The 21390-nt window shown below is 37.6% G+C and overlaps 1 protein-coding gene across 6 annotated transcripts in view; it reads right to left on the bottom strand.

Annotated features, from left to right (window-relative positions):
• The window catches only part of TET1 (tet methylcytosine dioxygenase 1), a 147933-nt gene that overhangs the window by 24599 nt on the left and 101944 nt on the right, over positions 1–21390 (bottom strand). For 5 of the 6 annotated variants that reach the window (XM_054690037.1, XM_054690034.1, XM_054690035.1 and 2 more), the window contains 4 exons: positions 10650–10861; positions 7133–7283; positions 6713–6799; positions 2575–2664 (listed from right to left, as the gene is read on the bottom strand). In XM_054690037.1, coding sequence (XP_054546012.1) covers positions 2575–2664; positions 6713–6799; positions 7133–7283; positions 10650–10861 — 540 coding nt within the window. The remainder of the gene's footprint in view (positions 1–2574; positions 2665–6712; positions 6800–7132; positions 7284–10649; positions 10862–21390) is intronic. The other variant, XM_037497558.2, reaches the window with a different exon arrangement.

Genomic DNA, 21390 nt, shown 5'->3' on the forward strand with positions numbered 1-21390 from the left:
TTCGCTCACCCTCCCACGCTTCTGACTGTACCCAGTGCTTATATAGATAAGCAGGCGGTTGAGTGCAGGCGGTTGAGTGCAGTGCTGTGAAGCTGTCCGCAGCCTCTGCAGCACCGGCTCAATCCCAGTCAGCCGGCAGGGGTACCACATGGCGCGCAGACCTCTCCTGCCACCCGCTGCTCCCCTCAGCAGTGTATTTCATCATTCTGCCTGTTCTGTTCCCTGCTCTGTCTCTGGTGAATCCTCTCACCTTCCTGCACTTCTGGCCTGTACCCCAGTTCTTGCATAAACAAACAAACAAACAAACAAGCCTTTAAGACCTCTCCTGTCTTGCCTGCTGCTCCCCTCAGCAGTGTATTTCAGTCAATTTACCTGTTCCCCACTCTATGTCTGGTGAATCCTCTCACCCCCCCACACCTCTGGCCTGTACCCCAGTTCTTATATGCGTAAATAAATAAATTAAAAAAAAAAACCCAGCTTCATTGAAATGTGATACATCTACGTTTAAGATATGCAAAGTGATGGCTAGATAGATGTACATATTGCAAAATGATTACCATAATGTTAATTATGTTACCACACTGTTTATTACACCCTCAGAACTTATTTATCTTATAGCTGGGAATTTGTCCAACACCTCTCCATTTACTATATCCATATTTATTTTCTTGATGATGTTTTTGAAGCACAAATTAAAAATTTTCAATGATGTATTTTTTCTTAATTTTATTTTTGGATGGTCTATTGCTAGTGTTTGAAAGTCAATGATTTTTGCATATTCATCTCATATCCTGAACTTACTTTTTCGCTCTAAACAGTGTTTTTCTTGGTATTTTCTAACATGGGATTATATGATTGACTAGCAGAGATAAGTTTTATCTCTTTTTTTTTTCCTTGCAGATTTCCTTGACTCACCATCGTTGTTCTGACTAACAGCTCCAGCAAAATATTTAATAGAGGGCTTCCCCTGGTGGCGCAGGCGGTTGAGCACTGCGCTGGGAAGCTGTCCGCAGCCTCCATAGCACCAATTTGATTCCCATTGGCCTTGGAGCAACCCACATGGTGAGCAGACCTCTCCTGTCACGCCCACTGCTCCCCTCAGCAGTGTATTTCGTCAGTCTGCCTGTTCTGTTCCCCACTCTGTCTCTGGTGAATCCTCTCACCTTCCCTCGCATCTGGCCTGTACCCCGGTTCTTGTATAAATAAACAAACAAACAAACAAATAAATAAATATTTAAATAAAAAATATTTAATAGAAATTGCAAGAGTAGACTTTCTCATCTGGTTCCAGGTATTAGGCAAAAAAGCTTCCAGTCTTTATCATTATTTATGTTAACTATGGGTTTCTCATAGAAATCCTTTATCAGGATGAGGTAGCTCCCTTATATGGGTAGTTTGTTGAGTGATGTTAAGATGAAATAAAGTGTTGGATTTTGTTAATGCCTATTTGGCATCTATAGAGCTATTATGTGATTTTGCCCCTTTGTTCTATTAACATAGTGCATTATGTTAATATTCATATGTTCAACCAGTCATACGTTCCTGCTTTTATAAATTTTCATTCTAGAAACAACCATAATTCTGTCACTCTGGAGTTTCAATTGCTATAATGGGAAGCCCTTTTTAAAAAAGGTTATCTTTGGGCCTCCCTGGTGGTGCAGGTGGTTGAGTGCCGCACTGTGAAGCTGTCCGCAGCCTCTGCAGTGTTGGTTCGATCCCAGCCGGCCGGCAAGAATCCCACATGGAGCGGCAGACCTCTCCTGTCATGCCCGCTGCTCCCCTCAGCAGTGTATTTCGTCAGTCTGCCTGTTCTGTTCCTCACTCTGTCTCGGGTGAATCTTCTCACCCTCCTGGCACATCTGGCCTGTACCCTGGTTCTTATATAAAAATAAATAAATTTTTTTTCCCAAAAAAAAAGATATTTTAAAAAAAGATTATCTTTAAAATTTTCTGGACAGGGGCCTCCCTGGTGGCACAAGGGATTAAGTCTTAGCACTATGAACTATTGGCAGCCACTGCAGCACATGTTTGGTCCGTGGCCACATAACTAACTCACATGGTGCAGCAGACTTCTCCAAGTTACTTCTCCAAGTAACTTCTACAAGTTACTCCCCTCAGCCATGTATTTTAGTCAGTCTGCCTGTTCTGCTCCCCACTCTGTCTCTGGTGAATCCTTTCAACCCCTACCCCCAACCCCTACACCTCTGGCTGACATCCCAGCTCTTGTATGCATAAATAAGTAAAATAAATCTTAAAAAAAAAAAAATAAAGGGCCTCCCTGGTGGCGCAAGGGGTTAAGCACCACACTATGAATCTTCATAATAGCAGAGGCTTTGGATTCAATCCCCAGCAAGCCAGGGAGCATCCCACATGGTGCAGCAGATCTCTCCTGTCTCCCCCTCTGCTCCTCTCAGCGGTATATTTCACTCAGTCTGCCTGTTCTGCTCCCCACTCTGTCTCTGGTGAATCTTCTCACCCCCTGCATCTCTGGCCTGTACCCCAGCTCTTGTATGCATAAATAAATAAATCTTTTAAAAAAATAAAACAAAACTATCTGGATATTTTTAAACATACCTGGTTTTGGTAAGCAACTGGGGCATACTGCTTATAAATTGGAGCCAATTGTGTAGCCAAACTCTGTAAATTATCTTCAAGGTTTTTTTCCTAAGGAAAAGACAGTCCATAAAAGTTGTCTCATAATGACATGCAGGATGAGTTTAAGGTATGATATTGAATTAAATCACTGCTGACATGTGGTTAATACACAAGTTATACTTACTGTGATAAAAAGAACTTCCATTGAAAACAACATGGATTGTTATTTTAAAAATCTAAACTATTTGTCTTTGTCATGCTTTAATTCAGTCTTTTGAAATGAAAATTTTGCTGTATTCTAACTATAAGTGGTATTAGAGGTAACTTGCAAAACTGCTCTTGTTGCTAAAAGTGAGAACCTTGTTTTACATTTATTCAATAGCATAGACACATACATCAAAATAAACAATTCTGACATAGAATGAAAAGTTTCTATAACAGAGATATATGTATCAGACAACAGACAACAGTTATGTATCAGATCCTATGCTAACAGTTTCAAATGTATAGTGGACAAATGGTTGCCTAAAACCAGTGTTTTCTTTCCTATGCCATAGCAAATACAATTAAAGATGTGGTAGGACGGTGAGGAGCATTAACATCATATCAAGAATCAAGACTGCCATAGATAGTAGAAACACACAAGACTTTCTCAAAGAAAAATTGTCATGACAATAGTTAATAAAACACACTACAGATGACAGTATGCAGTAGGAAGCAGAGAAGGAAGACTTTGGAAATCATAGATGAAAACCACTGTGATAGTTTTTTAGAGGTGATTATATCCTAAATCAAGTTAGAGACTTGATAAATGATCAGTCACTTCAGTCACTTCCTACCTTGCTAAAGAAGACATCTGAAGGGGAATTGAGAGCAAAGTTAAAAGGAAGGATTTAAGAAGGGTTGAGACTTCTGCATCATTTGAGATGTGGTGTTTGGAGATGCTATGAACACAGAAAGAAAGTGTTCATGTGGGTCAGTTCATCTCTGTTTTGCACCAGATTATTTATTATAAAAGCTGAAACCTCACAGCAATGTAGGCACTGTAAGTTAATATTGAGTGTTTTTAACAAGTTTTAATTGTGACAACTGTAAAGCATCAAAGACGGCATTTTTTGGTTGCTTGCTGGTTTATACTGATGCTTTTATTGGGCAAGCAATTCATGTATACTGTGTACTGGGTCTATTTCCAGATTGCTGTGTTCCATTCATCTGTCCGACAACAAGTGTGACATAATGTAGCTCTGTAACTATAGCCAGGAAAGCCAGAAACCTACTTCAAAAACATTTCCCCCCCCCTTGGGCCTCCCCGGTGGCGCAGCGGTTGAGCGCTGCCCGCGGCCTCTGCGGCCCCGGTTCGATCCCCGGCTGCTCCCCGGCCACCGGAGGAGGGTCCCACATGGCGCGCAGACCTCTCCTGCCGCCCGCTGCTCCCCTCAGCAGTGTACTTCGGTCCTTCTGCCTGCTCTGCTCCCCACTCTGGCTCTGGTGAATTCTCTCGCCCTCCCGCGCTTCTGACTGTACCCAGTGCATGTATAAACAAAACGAACGAACAAACAAATAAATAAATAAATAAAACATGCCTCTATTAAAAAAAAAAAAAACAAAAAAACATTTCCTGGCTATACTCACATGTTAAGTATGCCACTTATTTGGATAAATCTTTAGAATTATGATTTAAATACCTACTTAAAAGATTTTGATGTTTTCTAACACTTAATTGAAAGGGCCTTCTCGGTGGGCGCAGCAGTTGAGCCCTGGGTTGCAAAGCTGCCTGCAGCCTCTGCAGCGCCGGTTCGCTCCCAGGCTGCTCCCGGCCACTAGAGGAGGGTCCCACATTGCGCGCAGACCTCTCCTGCCGCCCGCTGCGCCCCTCAGCAGTGTGCTTTGGTCCTTCTGCCTGTTCTGCTCCCGCTCTGGTGAATTCTCTCACCCTCCCTTGCTTCTGACTGTACCCAGTGCTATAAATAAATAAATAAATCTTAAAAAAAAAAAAAAAAAAAAAAGGACACAAAAACCTTAAAAAAAAAAAAAAAAGGAGTTCCAACTAATTGGAACATATATTATGTTTTACTGTTAGTAGAATAAGTAGAATATCATGAACCACCAAGGTTCACAAGTTAGACAGTAATTTGTCATCTCATGAACTGTAATAAAATGTTGAAATGAAGCAAGCAAAGGAAACTAAGTTTTTATAGTTGACTATAGGTATCATTTCATGAACTACAATTTTGTAATTCATATTTCCAGTTGTTTCATTAGCATGAATGAATGTATGTGTCAGATACAGAAAGAAATTTCTTCTTCTAAGCTCCCTACCTGTGGGCTCAAGCCTCCATTCCCCATTCTTTTCTATCTCCATTCTGCATCATATAACACCCCTTGAGTTTCAGATTCTAATTATTATTACCCTGAAACCTCTTGGATTTCCCTTAGGAATCTCCAACCCAATGTGTCCAAACTAAATGCCTAATCTGTTCTCCAAAGTCCTGGTCCTACAGTGTACCTTATGTCAAGGAATAACATCATTATCATCTAATTTTACAAATCTTTCCAGACCTAACATTGCTCACCATTTCCTCTGTCACAATCATATTCCAAGACATCATTATCCCTACCACAGATTATTCTCGTAGCCAGCTCACTTTGTTAAATGCACTCTTGGCCAACTCCAATTCAATATTCAAAGAGCAGCCAGAGAGATTTCCTTAAGAAACAAGTGTAATTATGTCACTCTCGTTCTTAAAATCCTTCCATGATTTTCCAAAATTCATGACAGGGCTCATAAGGTTGCTGTCTGCACCTTACTTTCCCTTGCCTGCTGAGCTTCATACTGTCCATACTGTCCATTCCTGGAATGAGCACTGCTTCTTCCTGTATTATAAGCACTATATAAATGTTATTCATTATTAATAATAAATAACCTTAAGCAAAAATTGTTGTCACATTTATTATTTATATTAACAGTATTACTGTTACAGAATAAGATTTTAATAATCATGTAAATATTAAAAATATATTTATTATCAACAGACAGCTTCATCAGATAATATTTACAAAGAAAACTTAACTGGTTACTTTAAGAAAGAACTGACATCACATTATTATGTGTTCTAATCTTTTGACATGAACCTTCTCATTATCAGGTATTTCATATGCCCTTTACTAAGTTTTATAGATGTTTCTCTAAAGGTCTACTATATTTCTTGTTAGCCTATATCTATAGTACTTTATCTGCAAATGATAGCTTCTTTAATCATTTCTGTGTTTTATTACAGTAGCTGGGAACTCTAGAAAATACTAAATAATTATGTTGATCTCCTTTAAAGGATCATTATTAATTCTGAGCTTTTCCCCAGATATTATATCCATTGAGTTACAGATAAAGTTAATTAACTATGGTTGCTTTATTTTTTATTTCTATTTATGATTTATCCTAATGACTTTTTAAACTTCGTTTGTGAATTTATGCAAGGGTTGTTGTCTTTAAAAAATTCCCCCCCGCACCTAATTCAAAAGTTTTTATTTTTGTTAACCTAAAAGAATTTTCAAACATACTCTTAATTAAATATGTTTACTGACAATACTAGATGAGTGTTTTCCAAGCTGTGAGTCACGACTCATTAGTGGGCCATGAAATCAATTGACTATGTAGATCACTATCAGCATTTTAAAGAAATAAAATTGTATAAAATATATAGTGTATCACAAAGATCCTTGACAATAACTATATTGAATATTAATTCACTTTTTAAAATAACATCTTATTACATATATAAGGCTAAGTACTGTTTTTCAAAGGGTTTATTTTAATTATTTACTTGTATAAATGTATTCATGTAGTGACTGATAACATGAAATGTTTTTTTACTTTTTGTCACAGCTCAAAGTTTGAAAAACACTGATCTTAGAGTTAATCAGTTTCTACACCTCCCCATTCCAAACAAAGCATAAAACCACCACCACACTTAGTTCCTATAGGTGCCCCACCCCCTCCCACTACCTACCCACCCCTAAGTTGTTAAGAGTATGGAACTATAGGTGTTATTTTAATTAAAAATGTAAGTACTCAACTTATTTAAACTTAACAGTAAGGTTGACTAATTTCTTTGCTCACCATGGCCTCTTGTCCCGGACAGACTCGTTCCGGTTTCATATATCTTCTTTCTGGAATACGTCCTTTAGTAATTCTCTCATAGTAGCTCTGTGGGTAGTAAACTTTCTGAGTCTTTGAAATGTTGGCAAATGGATTTATTTATTCTTCCTACTTTGACTGGGTATAAAATTCGAGGTTCTTTTAATAAAGATTCTCTCCAGGGAAGGGGAGAAGGAGAAGGGAGCCAGGGACAATTGAAATTTGGGTTGATAGCTGAAGACTTTACCTAACTTATTTAGAATTTGAAACTATTTACTTACACATATGTATTTTTTCCCTCTCTTATCACTGTTTCATATTTAAATTTCTTATTATTTAAAAAATCTAAAGGAATGAACTTACATATTCATAGTGTAATCAGAAAATAAAAAGGCCACTTACATGTAAGGGGGAGCTCGGATCAATTCTAAATCTTCTAGGGCTTGGACTTCTACCAAATTTGCAGCCATTGAAATACATACTCCATGAACAGCCAAAAGAGAATGAAGCACCACAAGTTTCTGGATCAATCCCTTGACATGTGCAGGTACGACTGTCAGATAGCAACAGCAAAGGAATGAAATGATAAAGCAGGACAATATCTCACACACAACATTTCAGATTCATGTAGCTTTAGAAGTACAGATGGCAAAAAAGTTGATTTTAACATCCTTTTATTCACTATTTTATTTAAAGTATTGTTAAGTTAACACAAAGGTAAGTGTAATTGTATACAACTGAACTTTTAACTAAAACGTTCAAGCTTATAAATATAAATAAATAGCAATGAATTATAAATACCTGAAATATTTACAACTTTTTTTTTGATTAGAAGTTCAAGGGAGGGAAATAAAGGAGCTTGTTAGGGCCTTCAATGGTAAAATGACATTAATATAATCCTCTAAGGGTTGATAAAGAATAGTTGATATTATATGTGAAATAGCTTTGTCAATTTTAAAGAAAGCCTTCATGAATTCCACAAGAGAAAAAATTGAGTTCACTCAGGAACTTGGTAATTGCAGGAATTATCGATAGAAAGATATGAAATCCAGCAGGTAACATACACTCTTGTTGTTCTTATTCACATAATGCTTAAAACTTCTAATAACATAGTTCTTGTGCATATAATGACTTGGAGCAATGCAGAAAGGATCATTTAAGATATTATGAGGAAAAGAAGGTGATAAAGAATAGTTTAAACTTTCTAACTTCCCCCAAATCTTGTCACAAAGATGAAAATGTATTTTAAAATAGCAAAAATTACAATAATTTTTCATGAGAAAGAATAATGAGATGCAAATGGGATCAAAGGTGTAAAACTGAAATGGCAGAAGGAATATAAAGTTTTTAAATGAAAAAATAACTATTACTGTTGAACTAATACATGGAGAGAAAAACATAGTTAACTGTTGTTAATTATTTAAAAAATCAAACACACAGGAAATGTGAAAAATTGTGAGAACTTGCAGAACTTCTGCAGAACAAATTAAAGTCAACATCACAACAATGGGACAAGTTGACTTGAAATAACTCCTTATAGTGTTGACTGAGTGGAGTAGTCCAGCTAAACGTTTGTATGATTTAATTGAATCAGGAAGAAACAACAATCCAAAATTGAACAGAAGTTCCCTTTAAAAAATCAATATCATGAAAGACAGAAAGAGAAAAAAAGGACAGAAAAAACCTGATATTTAGGGCCTAAGGCCAAAAAGATAAAATAACCTAATTAATCAAATCTTGGATGGAGGAAATTTGAATATGAACTGTAGAGTAGATAACAGTATATTCTGATTTTGACAGTTGTAGTTGGGATATATAAAAAAGTATTCTTGGGCCTCCCTGGTGGCTCAAGAGGTTAAACACAGTGCTGTGCAGCTCTCTGTAGCCTTTGCAGCACGACTTGGATGGCCACATGGCCAGCAGACCTCTCCTGCCTCGCCCGCTGCTCCCCTCAGTAGTGTATTTCAGTCACTCTGCCTGTTACGTTCCCCACTCTGTCTCTGGTGAATCGTCTCACCCTCGTGTGCCTCTGTCCTGTACCCCAGTTCTTGTATGCACAAATAAATAAATAAATAAATAAATAAATTTAAAAAGGGTATTTTCATTCTCAAAAAATGCCTATTTAATTGATATTTGGGGGGAAGGAATAAAGTCTGCAACTAGCTCACAAATAATCCAGAAAAAAAAAAAAGCAATAATGTGTGTATGTCTGATGATATGTATAAATGGAAATGTAAAGAAAAGTTAACAATTATTGAATATAGATGAGGGGAATATAAGAGTAAATTAAAGTATGTCTGCATCCTTTATGTAAATACAAACATTTGAAGAGTTAAAGTTATTCTTAATTGTTACTGAATTCATGGGTAGATTAAATAAATATGTATGTATATTCTATAGAGCAAGTGTCTTCATGAGAGGTATGTTATAGTGCATCAAGAAGACAAACTAATTAGCAGACATTAAAAATAATGTATACATACATATTTGTTAGCATAGGAAAAATGTAATGAAATTATGATATAATAAGCATAAGGAATGCTTTAGGTGGTATACAAATTAATCTTGTGTGGGGATTAGAGAAAATAATCTATATTTTTATTTATATCTTGTACAATGAAAGACCTACATCGACAAAACATTCTTGATGAGTACAAAAATAAACTTGAACAAATGAAAAGAAAAGTAATGTTATGGAATAGGAAGACTAAATATCATAAAGATGTCAGTTTTTCAAAGGCAGCATTTTTTTTTTTTGGAGATTTATTTTTTATTTATTTATACAAGAACTAGGGTACAGGCCAGATGTGTGGGAGGGTGAGAGGATTCACCAGAGACAGAGCGGAGAACAGAACAGGCAGACTGACCGAAATACACTGCTGAGGGGAGCAGTGGGCGTGACAGGAGTGGTCTGCTGCGCCATGAGGGATCCTCGCCGGCTGGCCAGGATCCAACCAACGCTTTGAGGCTGTGGACAGCTTCATAGCGTGGCGCTAACCACCTGCGCCACCAGGGGAGGCCCTAGAGGCAGCATTTCAATCAAAGGGAAAAGAAAGACATTTTAATAATTAATGTTGGGACATGTGGGGAAATAAGGATGAAAATGGATCTACTTTAGTACTATTGATGAGCATTCCAATTTAAATATGTCAGGGATTCATGTTTTTAAAAAATTTACAGTTGAAATTAAACAAAAACATGAGTGAATTACTCTAAAAGTCACAAGAAAAAAAATATTCTAAATAACAATACTCAGACAAATTTAAGGAGAAATGTATATTAATTACATTAATTATATTAAAAAAAGAAAACTTTTGCCAAGGATGACATAGCAAAACTAAAAATATAGTGAAATTAGTAAAAGTATACACAAATTATATCATAGACAAAGGGTTAATAGTCCCACTATGTCACAGTAATCCTATTTGTGAATGGGCTAGAATGGAACTGATGGCTGAACAACAAAAGAATAAAAAGAAAAAATCTCTAGAAGTAGTAAATGGTTCTTAACCAAAATGAAAATATTCTTATAATGTGAAAAATGCAAACCAAAATTAACCTATCATTTACCACCTATCAAAAGGGCAGAGACTCAGTCTGACAACAAAGACTAGCAAAGCTGTAGGGAAACTGATTTTCTTGGACACTGCTAAAGGAGGAGCTTTTGCCTTTATGAAAAATCCCTCTCCCTCCAGATTGTAGGGGTGAGTGGCATCAGGTATCTAAGAGGGAAAAAAAAAATTCAAAAGAATATCCTAAGACTGCCTAATTTATTGTTAGGCTTTCTTTAAAGAAATGTTCATTTTAGTGCCACGCTAAAATCCTGTTCTCTCCTGCAATATACCTAGTTTGTGGTTAATTAATAAATGGACATTATATAGAGAGGTCTGAAAGCAGTTGAAAAAACTCATTTGATTACTTTTCATTTAGAGTGCATCTGCGGTCGGTGGGGTGGCCATTGTAAGACTTGAGGTTTTCCGTGAGCTCCGTGTACAACCTGTCAGCCATCGGGAGCGGGATGCCATCCCACACCATGATGAGCACCACCATCACAGCTGTTGGACAGTGGTGGCCTGTGCGCTGCCGGACCAAACAAAGGACTTTCTCTTCATCGCTGCTTCTTCTTAAAACCTAAAAAACCACAGTGCAATCATTTATGTAAAACAAAAATCCTAAAGGCAAATTCAATGGGTATTCCTTTGAAAGCTGTGTATATTTTGTGTATATGTGTGTGTATATATGTACACACATGTATACAATAATTACTATTTTTCAGAAAGCTGAAGGTTATATTACCTTTAGCTGTCAGACTAACCAGTTCCACAGAACTCAACAAACCATATGCCAGGTTACCGGAATAACAAACAGGTAGAACAGAAATCTTCAGTATGTGGTTGTTATTATAAAGTAAAACAAAGCAGTCTCTGTTTCACTTTACTGCTGACACAGAATTGCAAAACAGGTAACAGGGGATCGGAGGAAGACCTCTGCTCTTCCCCTTATTACACACCAGGACAAATCTACCCATATAGAAATAAGCACGGACTGCTCCCAACATTAAAAATTAAGTTGAGCACCAAAACTTAGCATCTGAAGAAACATACAGATGTTTTCCCTGGGGGACTGGTTTTACTCTGAGAAATAATTAAAATATAAAGCAATGTTGCTGAAATTCCTATGATTTTTCATGCTATCAGAAGACTTATTATACCCATTTTATTTATAAGATGAATGTGGCCCATCTGCCTAGGGGAATGCAAAAAAAAAAAATAATTAAAAAAAAATAAATTAGTGCCTCCTTGGTGGCGCAAGGGGTTAATAAGCACAGCACTATGAAGCAATCCGCAGCCTCTGCAGCACAAGTTCAATCCCTGGTTGGCCAGGGAGCAATCTACATGGCGCAGCAGACCTCTCCTGTGTCACCCGCTGCTCTCCTCAGAAGTGTACTTCAGTCGATTTTCCTGTTCTGTTCCCCACTTTGTCTCTGGTGAATCCTCTCAGTTCCTGCACCTCTGGCCTATACCCCTGCTCTTGTACATATAAATAAATAAATCTTAAAAAAATTACATTTTAGGGCCTCCCTGGTGGTGCAGCGGTTGAGCGCTGGGTTGCGAAGCTGCCCGCAGCCTCTGCAGGGCCGGTTCGATCCCCGGCTGCTCCCCGGCCACCGGAGGAGGGTCCCACATGGCGCACAGACCCCTCCTGCCGCCCGCTGCTCCCCTCAGCAGTGTACTTCGGTCCTTCTGCCTGCTCTGCTCCCTGCTCTGGCTCTGGTGAATTCTTTCACCCTCCCGCGCTTCTGACTGTACCCAGTGCTTAAATAAATAAATAAATAAATAAATAAATAAATCTTTAAAAAAAATTACATTTTAATATTTATCCATTTATCTTATATTGAATCACACTCATAGGGTACCAAAAAGACTTCAGAAATATTTAACATATTTCTTAGTGGTTTTAGGGTTTATTTTAAAAATAAATCACATAGAAATGTTAACATCTCATAAAACCAACTGTTTAAAACTCTCTCCACATATAACAAGTTAAAAGAGCAGAGAGATTGACTACAATTAATCAGTACAAATCAGTAATGTGATTAAAAAATGATAAAATTGCTCATCTGTGTGACCAAAATGGAGCAACAAATAGCATATGTAGTATTTCTTTTCTGTTGTTGCTATAACATATAAACAAGATTAAACTTCTTACGATGTTAGTTGCCCAATATCACTTCTTTTGTACTTTAGGTGGTTAACAATCATTGCTACCAAGGCATCCCTTGAGTAGAGAACTTTAAGACATTCCCCTAAACACAATTAGTTATATTAATTTCCCCCCTATATTTGTATGTACTTTTACACTCATATAAGAACACAATGCTTAGAAATCAGCTCATACAATGATAGAAATCATATCACACAAAACTATACCAGGTGATTTTCAAATTGTCAAACAATAAAGTTGTATCGAGTCAGTCTTTGTATTGGAAATTCTAAAGTGCAATTTATTCATTGTTTATTGTGCTTTTCCCAGATTTACTTCAGTGAACAATAGAAAATTAAAGCATAATGGCCAGTAGTTGAATTTCTAAATTCAGATCTAGGTCCAATAAGTTGGACCTAGATACATTGCCATGGTACGAATATTTGTGTCCACCAAAAATTAACCTATTAAATCCTAAGGTCTGATATGATGGTGTTAGGATGTGGCTCCTTGGGAGGAGATTAGGTAATGAGCATATTCATGAACTAGAATAACCATTATTATAATGATGTCCATTTCCCCCAGATTTCTAGATTTGATATAATCCCAATAAAAATCCTGTCTGAGTTTGTTTTGTTTGGGGAGGCAACTGACAGACTGGTTTCAAAGTTTATATTGAAATGCAAAGGACAAAAAAGAGCCAAGAAAAATGAACAAAGAAAAATTAACTTGCCACATACCAAGATTTAGTATAAAGGGCCTCCCTGGTGGTGCAAGGGGTTAAGACACAACCTATGAAGCTATTTGCAGCCACTGCAGCACACGTTCGATGCCTGGCCAGAGGGCTACCCACATGGTGCAGCAGATTTCTCCTGACTTGCCTGCTACTCCCCTCAGCAGTGTATTTCGGTTGATCTGCCTGTTCTGTTCCCTACTCTGTCTCTGGTGAATCCTCCCAACCCCCCCCCACACCTCTGGCCTGTACCCCAATTCTTTTTTTTTATTTTATTTTTTTAATAGAGGCATGTTTTATTTATTTATTTATTCATTTGTTTGTTTTTGTTTATACACACACTGGGTACAGTCAGAAGTGCAGGAGGGTGAGAGAATTCACCAGAGCCAGAGCGGGGAGCAGAGCAGGCAGAAGGACCGAAGTACACTGCTGAGGGGAGCAGCGGGCGGCAGGAGAGTTCTGCGCGCCAAGTGGGACCCTCCTTCGGTGGCCGGGGAGCAGCCAGGGATCGAACCCGCGCTGCAACCCAGCGCTCAACCGCTGCGCCACTGGGGAGGCCCTGTACCCCAATTCTTGTATGCATAAATAATCTTTAAAAAAATATGGGCTTATAATAAACAGCACTACATAAATATCTGTATGAGTCAAAAAAATGAATCTGGATCCCTATTTTAGCAGAGTAACTTGAGTTACAATATAGATCTAAATATGAAAGAGAATAAATTTTTAGAAGAAACTATCTTCATGACCTTAGAGCAAGAAAAACAAAAAATACATTTACCAAATTTACTTATCATAAAGGAATAAGAAATTGGAAATATTAAAGTTCAAAACATTATCCAGCAGAATAAGAAAGTGAAAAGGCAAGCAATGCAATGGAAAAATATTTGTAATACATATAATTAGCAAAATTTTCTTTTCTAATGTATAAAAAAAATTCTCCAAATGAGTAAAAAGAAAAGCACAAGAGGAAACCAACCAAAAGTACTGAATGGACTCAACAAAAGAAAATACAAAAGATAATACCCCTAATAGATGATGATAATGTGTTCAACATTATTAGTCATCTAGCAGAGGAACAAAGGAAGGGAGGGAAGAAGGCAGGCAGGCAAGCACTACATATATTGGTGGAATATAAAACGTATCAACAGCTAGGGTAACCGGTATGGATGTTCCCCATAAAATTAAAACTAGAATTACCATGTGATTGATCCAGCAATTCTACTTCTGAGTATATGTACCTTAAATAACCAAAAGCAGGGTCCTGAGCAGCTATCTGCATACCCGTGTTCACTGCAGCATAACTCATACAGTCCAGAGGTGGAAGCAAGCCAAGGTTCATTGACAGATGAATAGACAAAATGTGGTATATACACAATGGAATATTAGTCAGACTTTAAAAAAAAGACCCCAAGGACACAATGCTAAGTGAAATAAGCTTGTCACAAAAAAGACTAATACAGTATATTTCCACTTACATGCTGTATCAAAAGTAGTCAAATTTGCAAAAACAAAGACTGGTGGGTACCAGAAACTGAGGAAATAGTGATTTAATTCACAGAGTTTTAGATTTGCAAGACAAAATGTTCTGGAGATATGCTTCACAATAATGCAAATGTACCCACACCACTGAACTGTTCACTTAAAAATGGTGAAATGTTTAATTTTATATTATGTTTTTGTCACAATAAAGACAAAACAGGTTTTACTTTTATTTTAAATTAAGCTAATACTGGTTTACAACTTTGACTGTATTTTAAAGATCCAGAATCTCACTCTTTAGGTGTTTAAAATGCCACACCCACCACCAACACACCCAAAAGACATTTTTAAAAAGTACTTCACATCAGGGCCTCCCTGGTGGGGCAAGGGGTTAAGATGCAACCTGTGAAGCTATCCATAGCCACCACAGCATGAGTTCGATCCCCGGCCAGGGAGTTTCCACATGGCACAATATACCTCTCCTGATTCGCCCGCTGCTCCCCTCAGCAGTGTATTTCAGTCATTCTGCCTGTTCTGTTCCCCACTCTGTCTCTGGTGAATCCTCTCATCCCTCACACCTCCAGTCTGTACCCCAGTTCTTGTATACATAAATAAATAAATCGTTAAAATGAAAAAGATGGCATAAAAAGAAAAAGATAAAAAATATGAAGTATAACAATGTGGGAAAGCTATGTTACTATCAACCAAAGCTGCACAGATGCAGTCCCACACAAACCAGTAATTCCTTTTGTTGGTATAGAATAGAAATGTACTCTAACATTTCCTAAAGATAGCATCACAATTCATAACTATCCCTAACTGGAAACAACCCAAATGTCAATGACTGGAAGAATGCTTCAATAAATTTGATTTACTTGTAACCACAGTAAGAATGCCCTATAGTTGCAAACAACATGGATTTATCTCACCATTATAATGCTGCATGACAGAAGACAGAAATAAAGCAACACTTACTGGTGATTCTATATTTGTGTAAAGTTCAAATCTGTCAATATTAATCATTAATGTTAGAAGGCAGGAGAGCAGTTACTTTTAGGGGTAGCTAGTGACTGGGAGGAGGCAAGAAGAGTACTTCTGAGGTGCTAGTAATATTGGCTGCTGTTCCAAGAATGTGTTCACTTTAGAAAAATTTTGCAACTTTAGGATTTCTGCAATTGTCTGCACATATGTTATAGTTAAATAGCAAGTTTACTTCAACCAAAATTAATAACAAAATGATGCTGCTTAGTCATTTACTGGCTCAGGACATTTTAACAAGTTTCTTAACCTTTCTATAATAGCACAGAAGTAGGATCAAACAACTATTAGGATCAAACACTATCTTATGTTTGCTTTATTACTGAATACTTGGCTCCTGAAAACAGAACTCAGTTCATGGGAGGCTCTCAAATATTTGTTGAATGAATAGTTAAAAGCCACAAAATTCCAATGGGGTTGAATCTTATAAAAATTTCAAAAAAATACATGTTCCACTATTAATAAGATGGAAAATCTCATTTCAGAAACATTTAAAATGATATGTATATTCCAGATTAAAAAAAATTGTTAGGAATCACATTATTTTATAAGTGGAAGTATAATATGAATTTGTGGCTGAGGCCACAGGGCAGAGTCAACTTTAGATAGAAAATGGTGTATCCAGACATCTGTGAGTAATGCTTATTTTTATTTTTTTTTTAAAGATTTATTTATTTATTTACTTATACAAGCACTGGGTACAGTCAGAAGCGCGGAAGGGTGAGAGAATTCACCAGAGTCAGAGCGGAGAGCAGAGTAGGCAGACTGATGAAGTACACTGCTGAGGGGAGCAGCGGGTGGCAGGAGAGGTTTGCGCGCCATGTGGGACCTTCACCCAGTGGCCAGGGATGAAACCAGCACTGCAGAGGCTGCGGGTAGCTTGGCAACCCAGCGCTCAACCGCTCCACCACCGGGGAGGCCCTGTGAGTAATGTTTATATGACAACTGTCCTGTCATTTAGAAATATTTATTATATTTTATACAAGTATGTATATACTATATATATTATGAAATTATTATATCCTGTAGAAATTCTTTTAGTGCTTGTGCTAAAAAAAGACAAATCCAAAACTGAATACAACTGGATGAAAGATGTTTAAAATGAATGACCTTCATTAATAGAATTTACTTGTCATAATATTAGTTCTACTGAAAAATAATTTAAATGTAAAATTCATCCTTTTCAAAGTATGCAATTCAGGGTTATTAGTATACTCAGAGTTATTCAACCACCACCACTATATCATTTTGGAACATTTTATTCCCAAAGGAAAGCCCATTAGCAGCCGTTCCACATAGCTCCCTTTCTCAACCCTTTTACCCCACTCATCTACTTTCTTTCTATGGATTTTGCCTATTTTGAATGTTATATTTTGAATGTTATATATAATCCTGGGCCTCCCTGGTGGAGCAAGGGGTTAAGATGCAACCTATGAGGCTGTCTGCAGCCACTGCAGCATGAGTTTGATCTCCGGCCAGGGAGCAACCCACATGGCACAGCAGACCTCTCCTGACTCGCCTGCTACTCCCCTAAGCAGTGTGTTTCAGTTGATCCTCCTGTTCTGTTCCCTACTCTGCCTCTGGTGGATCCTCTCACGCCTCCACACCTCTGGCCTGGTTCTTGTATGCATAAATAAATAAATCTTAAAAAAAAAAAATCCTATAATGTGATCTTTAGTGTCTTACTTGTTTTACTCACTTGCTTGTATATATGGGAACTATATTCTTTTAAAAAAATTTTAATTAATTAATTAATTAATATATTTAGTCTTGAGGAATGATCACATTATTTTTCAAAGTGGTAGAACCATTTTACATTCCCTTTATTTTTTTTTTAAAGATTTCATTTATTTATTTATTTATTTATTTATTTATACATACATACAAGCACTGGGTACAGTCAGAAGCGCAGGAGGGTGAGAGAATTCACCAGAGCCAGAGCGGGGAGCAGAGCAGGCAGAAGGACCGAAGCACACTGCTGAGAGGAGCAGAGGGCGGCAGGAGAGGTCTACGCGACATGTGGGACCCTCCTTCGGTGGCCGGGGAGCAGCCGGGGATCATACCGGTGTTGCAGAGGCTGCGGGCAGCTTCGCAACCCAGCGCTCAACCGCTGCGCCACCGGGGCGGCCCTACATTCCCTTTAGAAATTGACAAGGTTTCCAATTTCTCCACATCCTCCCTAACACTTGCTATTATGTCCTTTGTTTATAGCCATCCTAGTGTACAGTGGTATCTTTTTTTTTTTTCCAAAGATTTATTTATTTATGCATAAAAGAACTGGGGTACAGGCCAGAGGTGTGGAGGTGAGAGGATTCACCAGAGACAGAGTGGGGAACAGAACAGGCAGATGACTGAAATACACTGCTGAGGGGAGCAGCGGGCACAGCAGGAGAGATCTGCTGCACCTTGTGGGTATCTCCCTGGCTGGGGATCGAACTCATGCTGCAGTGGCTGCGTATAGCTTCATAGGTTGTTTTTTTTTTTTTTAATAGAGGCATGTTATTTATTTATTTGTTTGTTTGTTTTTTGTTTATACATGCACTGGGTACAGTCAGAAGCGCAGGAGGGTGAGAGAATTCACCAGAGCCAGAGCGGGGAGCAGAGCGGGCAGAAGGACCGAAGTACACTGGTGAGGGGAGCAGCGGGCGGTAGGAGAGGTCTACGCGCCATGTGGGACGCTTCTCCAGTGGCCAGGGAGCAGCCGGGGATCGAACCGGCGCTGCAGAGGCTGCGGGCAGCTTCGCAACCCAGCGCTCAACCGCTGCGCCACCGGGGAGGCCCTTCATAGGTTGTGTCTTAACCCCGTGCACCACCAGAGAGGCCCTACAGTGGTATCTTATTGTGATTTCTATTTGCATTTCCCTGAAGACTAATAATGTTGAAAGATTTATACAAGTACATTGCCCATTTTCAGTCTAGACTATTATTTTATTATTGAGATGTCAGTTCTTTTTATGTATCACATACAAATTCCTTAGCCTATAGTTGAGTTAATTTTTGCATGTGCTGTGTTATGGGGGGCGGGGGAAGGCCCCAATCTCATTATTTAATATGTGCCAGCACCTTTTATAGAAAAGTCTATGGAATTCTTATTGAAAACAGACCACAAATGTGACAACTCATTTTCCAGTACTCAATTCTATTCCACTGATCTATATGCCTAGCTTTCTGCTGCTACCAGATGTTTTTGATTACTGTTACGTTCATAATAAGTTATGAAATTTGGAAATTTGAGTCCTCCAAATTTTCTTCACTATCTCAAGATTATTTTGGCTATTCTGACATACTGTACTGTTAATTGATAAAAGGACACGTTCAAATTCTATGTTATCAGAGAGAAAATGAGTCAGGATTTTGACACAAAAAATGTCATTCTCTTGCCTCTACAGAGGCAAGTAGTAAGAAAATAAATGCAACCAAATTCTAAACAGAGAACTGAAGATCTTATGTTCTCAATTTTGAAAAGTAGCTGATAATTAATGAACAAAAAGTTCTAGAGGAACCTACTTTGAACCCCAAATTGAAAAGAACCAACAAATGTTTGTAGAAAAGTCTCCTGTGCAGAAGAGAACTCTTTAAAAAATCTTGCACACATTCAAAGTCTATTTGATTATAAAGTTTGAGTTAAAAAATTCTGTGACAAGTTATAACTAGATGAAAACAAATGATCCTGGATAGGTTTCTAATCAGAACAATATTTGCTTTCTTTTTCCTTACAGGATATTATTGTATATAAAATCTGAAGATTAAATAATATTATATTAGCAATGAAATAGTATTCAGGTTATGCGACATTTTCATAATTATATTATGGCTATGTAACACAATGCCCTTGTTTTTATGAAATACACAAATAAATGTGTTTGGGGTGAAGGGCATGATGTTTACAAATAAATATTAAAGTTTTCAGAAAAAAAGAGGAAGGGCAAAAAAGAGAAGGACAAAGCAAAGCAAATGTACTAAGCAGTTACATTTGATAAGTGTCAGTGGAGAGTATACAGGAATTCTTTGCAGTATTATTGCAGCTTCTGAATACTGAAATTTCAAAACGGTAAGTTAAAAAATTATTTCTAGGTGCTGGCCAAAGTATACTTGTATACTTTATTGTATACAAGCTTGGAATCAAATTGCTTAGGGTTCTTGGTAAAGAAAGATAAACTCCAGGACAGAGCCACTGCATCAGTGGGGTGATAACTCAAGGGAGAAATTACAGGCAGACCTTTGACTGAAAGGTACAAACTCCAGTGATTTAAAGAATAGGCCAGAAAAAAATGTAAGAGCAAAGGGTAAACCCTTGCATAAACTGAGGAATGAGCCATGGGAGGAATTCTTTTTTTTTTAATACTTATTTATGCATACAATAACTGGGGTTTAGACCAGAGGTGCAGGGGTGAAGATTGTGTGTGAGAGGTTTCATCAGGGACAGAGTGGGGAGCAGCGGGCTAGACAGAAGAGGTCTGCTAAGCCATGTGGGTTAGCTTCTTGGCCGGGGATCGAACTTGTGCTGCAGTGGCTGCTGATAGCTTGATAGCCCTGGGTTTTTAATTCCTCAAAGGTTTATCGTGCTAAGACTTAACCCCTTGTGTCACCAGGGAGGCTCAGGAATTCTTTTAGTAAAGAAAAACATCTCTTTTCTTCTTCTTCTTTTCTTTTCTTTTTAAATATTTTTTTAAAGATTCATTTATTTATGCATACAAGAGCTGGGGTGCAGGCCAGAGGTATGTGTGGGGGGGTTGAGAGGATTCACTAGAGACAAAGTGGGGAACAGAACGGGCAGATCTCCTGAAATACACTGCTGAGGGGAGCAGCAGGCCAGTAAGGGGAGGTCTGCTGCGCCATGTGGGTAGCACAGTATAGCTTCTTCGTAGGTTGCATCTTAACCCCTTGCACCACCAGGGAGGCCCAAAATCACTTTTTTTTTCATTTAAACTCAAGCAGTCAGACAATGAATACTCAATATATATTAAGGTTTAGCTGACATCCTAAACAAATTACTAAGTATGTGAATTTAGATAAACAAATGAATAACCAAGCCCAGAATACTACTATCAAGTTAGCAAGATGCCATTTTGTCCAATTATGATAGGCTGCAAATTACTATCACCTGGGAAGCTGACTAAATAATACTATCAGGGAAATAATACAAATGAAAATTAAATTTACAGTAGTTTTCACAAATGGGGAAAAATATTAGCAATGCATTTTTCTGTTATAATACTGTGAGAGGACTGTAAGACATTTGTAAGGGATTTTTATGAATAGGGTACAAAGTAGGGTCAGACTAATTTAGTTTCTACTCATAGTGTATTTATATAGGCACCAGAAAAACAAAATATTTAACAACCTTTCTAATTCCCTTACTTCCAAAGCCCAGAGAACACTAGGTATATATGCATTATTGTCTGGAATACACAAAACAGAATCTATTTATAATGTTGATAAACAGCATATTGGCATTAATTATTTTTACAGAATAATAATTGATTTTCTTTACTTGGTGTATAGACTTTGTAATTTTTAAAACAAATTATTTTGTTTGCTGGATAATAATACATCTTTGAAAGATAATAAAACTATTGCACTGAACACTAATTGCTAAAAGTGAGAATCTAGATCCAACAGACAACATGATTTAAAAATAATAAAAAAGGAATGAGGGGTCTCCCTGATGGAACAAGGGGTTAAGACACAGCACTATGAAGCT

This window comes from Talpa occidentalis, unplaced genomic scaffold (genome assembly GCF_014898055.3).
Source record: "Talpa occidentalis isolate TD23 unplaced genomic scaffold, MPIMG_talOcc4v2.1 talOcc4.8, whole genome shotgun sequence".
Taxonomy (NCBI): Eukaryota; Metazoa; Chordata; class Mammalia; order Eulipotyphla; family Talpidae; genus Talpa; species Talpa occidentalis.